Source organism: Narcine bancroftii, chromosome 2 (assembly GCF_036971445.1).
Source record: "Narcine bancroftii isolate sNarBan1 chromosome 2, sNarBan1.hap1, whole genome shotgun sequence".
In the NCBI taxonomy this organism is placed as follows: Eukaryota; Metazoa; Chordata; class Chondrichthyes; order Torpediniformes; family Narcinidae; genus Narcine; species Narcine bancroftii.
In genome coordinates this window covers 183,677,913-183,681,444 of record NC_091470.1, presented here as the reverse complement: position 1 = coordinate 183,681,444, position 3,532 = coordinate 183,677,913, and the positions used below count along the sequence as shown (strand labels likewise).

At 43.0% G+C, this 3,532-nt stretch overlaps 1 protein-coding gene across 1 annotated transcript; it reads right to left on the bottom strand.

The window, feature by feature from the left end:
- Positions 1 to 215: 215 nt before the first annotated feature.
- LOC138753008 (probable G-protein coupled receptor 139) lies at positions 216 to 1,073 on the bottom strand. The gene has a single exon (XM_069915603.1). The coding sequence runs from the start codon at positions 1,071 to 1,073 to the stop codon at positions 216 to 218; it is 858 nt and encodes a 285-aa protein (XP_069771704.1).
- Between the last annotated feature and the right edge of the window lie 2,459 nt (positions 1,074 to 3,532).

The following is a 3,532-nucleotide window of genomic DNA, read 5'->3' as shown; positions in this document are numbered from 1 at the left end:
GCAACAATGAATGAATCCTCGCCCCCTCCTCCTCTAGCATTTGACAGCGTCTCTTCCAGATATTTTAGGGCTATAAAGACCAAAACATATGCAATTCTTAAGAATATAAAGTAAGAATAAACTCAATGAAAAGACAGAATCGTCAAGAGTCGAAATTGGAAACGAACTGAGGAACATTTTCATGAACTCTGATTTATTGCGACTACTTCATTCGTTTAAAAAAACCGAAAAAGGACCATAAATGGATATTTTAACACCTTCATCAATTCCTCACGGAATCTCCTCTGGGTCAAAGCATAAATCCAAGTATTTGCACAGGAACTAAGATACATCAGCAGAACCGAGATTCTAATGGCCAGATACAGAGACTTCTCGGCGTCAAACGTAAACTCTGTGGTGAATTGAGAAAAAATGCCAATGATCATAGCGGGGGCCCACAAGGCGATGAAGCACCCAGAGATGGCGAAGAGCAAAATAATGGACGTCCTTCGGCTTATCATCTCGGGATCACGGACCTCACCGACCCCACGGCGCTTCAAAGACCTCCGAGCTTTGCTGGCCAGTAAAATGTGTCGGGCTGTGAGAGAATTCAGCAGTAACAGCAGTGGCAGTGGAACATATGCCACGAAGCTGTTGGACAACCATCTGTAAGCCTGCCATGCTGGTGAAGAATAGTATTGAGTTACGGTACTGCAGTCCCATTGGACACCATCCACAACTGACTGGGGTTCATACTGGAAATAAGCTGGAATGTGCATCAAAAAGCTAAAGACACACACGGTCGATATAATGACCGCGGCGATCCTCTTGGTACAATATTTGGTTTTCAATTTCTGGGAGCAAATAGCAATGCAGCGGTCGATGGTGAATGATACCGTGGACGAGACAGAGAATTGCACACTGCTTCTCTGTATGACGGCTCCCAGGCGGCAAGTGGAGGTGTGGGCCAGGAAGGAACGCGGAAAATGATAGAGGAAGACGTTTCCCAACGTCACGTTAAACACACAGACCATTGTGTCTGCAACTGCCATAGTTATCATGTAACGAATCACTCCTTTGGAGAGGTCGGGCATTCCCCGGGACAGGACGACAACGGAGAGCAGGTTAGCTGTAACAGAATGCAAAACAATTCAACTATCAGAATACAGGCCAACAGTTTTAACGTGAATTTAACAATAGAAACACAAGGAATAATCTTAGCGGGTCATTGGTATGTCCCTGTAATTGATTCGTTTGCTGATATTATACTGACGGTACGCAGCAATGCCTCCACTGCCTCAGATGCTGAGGTTAATATGCATGGCCCTATTGAACGTGACTCTTGTGTGCAAATGCAGCATCTTGTGCGCGTTAATCACTGATATGGTTGTAAAATGCTTGGCCCCTGTCTTAATAGTCTTCGGCGAGGAACAAACGCAACTCAGGACTGTCCAACGAGCCAACAACCCGACCATTGGTACCGGAAATACATCCCACCGCCTCTTGGATAAATAATCAGTGTACGTTAGAATATCTATTCCACTGTCTAATAGTTTCTACTTCTGCCTCCCGTCAAACAGAAGAAGTACGAGTTTGGCAAAATTTTTTTTGCCAGGTTCAAAGGCACCAATATTTCTGCTGTCAGGCTTGTGAATCGACACCTTGCAAGTAAAATTTAATCCCTTGCATTACTTAACAGCATCATTATCTTTAGCAGGATATGCGATTATTCGAGTCTCACCTGCAGTAAATGTTATCTCTGGACTGCCTGCCGTATATTCTATGGGCTATTTTGTCTGGATAGCACGAAAAACAATACTCCTTTCCACATTTTACCGAACACGTGACTATAAAGAGTTTAACTCTTTGCTTTCAATTCTGGTCGCTTTCTTATAAAAGGAAGACGATGCTCTTGAGAGGGGGAAAATGCAATGCCTGGATTGGAGAATTTATGATGTGAAGGAAGGTTGACAGGGTCCGGGCTTTCACTGACCGACAAAGGGTAAGATGTGACTTTACAGGGCTATTCAAGATGATGGCGTGGACAGCCAAAAGCTGTCCCTTGGAACTACGATAACAAGAATCAGATGACAGCTGATTCAAATGAGTTGAAGGAAGTTTAGAGGAGATGTCGGAGATACGTTTTCATTGTATTTCAAAATGTTGGGCGCCCGGAATTTAGTTCACGGTTTTCTGGTAGAGGCGGATAAGGCAACGACAATTAAAACACACTTCGATAAGTGTTAGAAAAGTACATTTTCGTGAGTGCGATCTGGAGAAACTTGGTTATGGATGATGAGGTTTCACGGATCAGCACAACATCATGAATGTTTTGTACTGTTCTACGTTAGCTGTTTAATAGGTAGAATAGGATGTGCGAAGGAAAAAGGGGATCGATCGACTGCATATCCAACATTGGATACTACGAATCCGTGGACCATCCGAACTGAAGGGTGGCTGCGACCATAAACCATTTCCAGGAAAGCAGCTGGTGAGTGTCGTCTCCTTGAGTTTTCAATGTATTTAAGGTACACGTCATGGAGTAGTGGCCGGTAGGAGAATACCAGCCCCCTCCAGAAAAGAAGAAATAAAGTGAAGAAAATGCGGAGCTCAAGAAACACAAAACACAACAAATAAAATATAAAGCTTTGGAGAAAAGAAAGAAAAATGGCACCTAAGAAGGAAAAAACAAAACAAAGGGAAAACAGAAAGAAAGATGCCGGAAGAGAAAGGAGAATTCCTTACCTGCATGAAGAGGCAGAGACCCACCGTGGACAGAGGAGCCCGTTCCCAGAGGTTAGTGGAAACACCGCAGTGTCGCGACCCCCCCGACAGCAGAACTATAAAAATGGCTCACTGCACCAAACAGAAGTGCACAATGGCATAACAAGGAAAAGGAAAACACCATCTGTGGAGTGAACTTACACTGCGCGACCAGCTGAGAGATGCCGGACATCAGGGTTCTCAGCTGGAAGAAAAGGAACGGGAAAGGGAGTGATAAGAAAGAAAAACAGGAACAGGAAGCCCAACAGATAACTAGCCCAGAAGAAGAGGACCAACAACAAGAAACCATGAAGAAAACACCCAACAAACTGAGGCAAGCAGCTCAACAAGGAAGTCAGAAGAGACACAAATACAAGGAAGAGAAGCAGAAGACACAAACGCAAGAGCAGACACAGAAGAAGACCAAGCTCTGCACAAAGGAATAGAATGTAAAATAGATGGACAGTACATAGATAAAAAATATCAAAAACAAATGAAAGCATTAAAGAATGGTTGACACTAGAATGCTGTGAAATGAAACGAAAAATGAAATGATCAGAAGAAAAAGTGAGTAAAATAGAGCTGGTCATAATAGAAATAGGAAAAAGTTTAGAAAATGTGGAAGAACGAGAAATGGCTGTAGAAATGGAACAAGAAGAAAACTGGAAGACACTGATAAAAAAAAGTTAAAGTCACAAGAGTTGTTAGCTCAGAAGATGGATATAATGAAAAACTATAGTAGGCGACGCAATATAAACATAGTGGGTATAAAGGAAGATGAAGAAGGCAT

Bases quoted from the DNA above. Each gene is read 5' to 3' on its own strand.
- LOC138753008 (XM_069915603.1), bottom strand. From the start codon at position 1,073: ATGCCCGACCTCTCCAAAGGAGTGATTCGTTACATGATAACTATGGCA.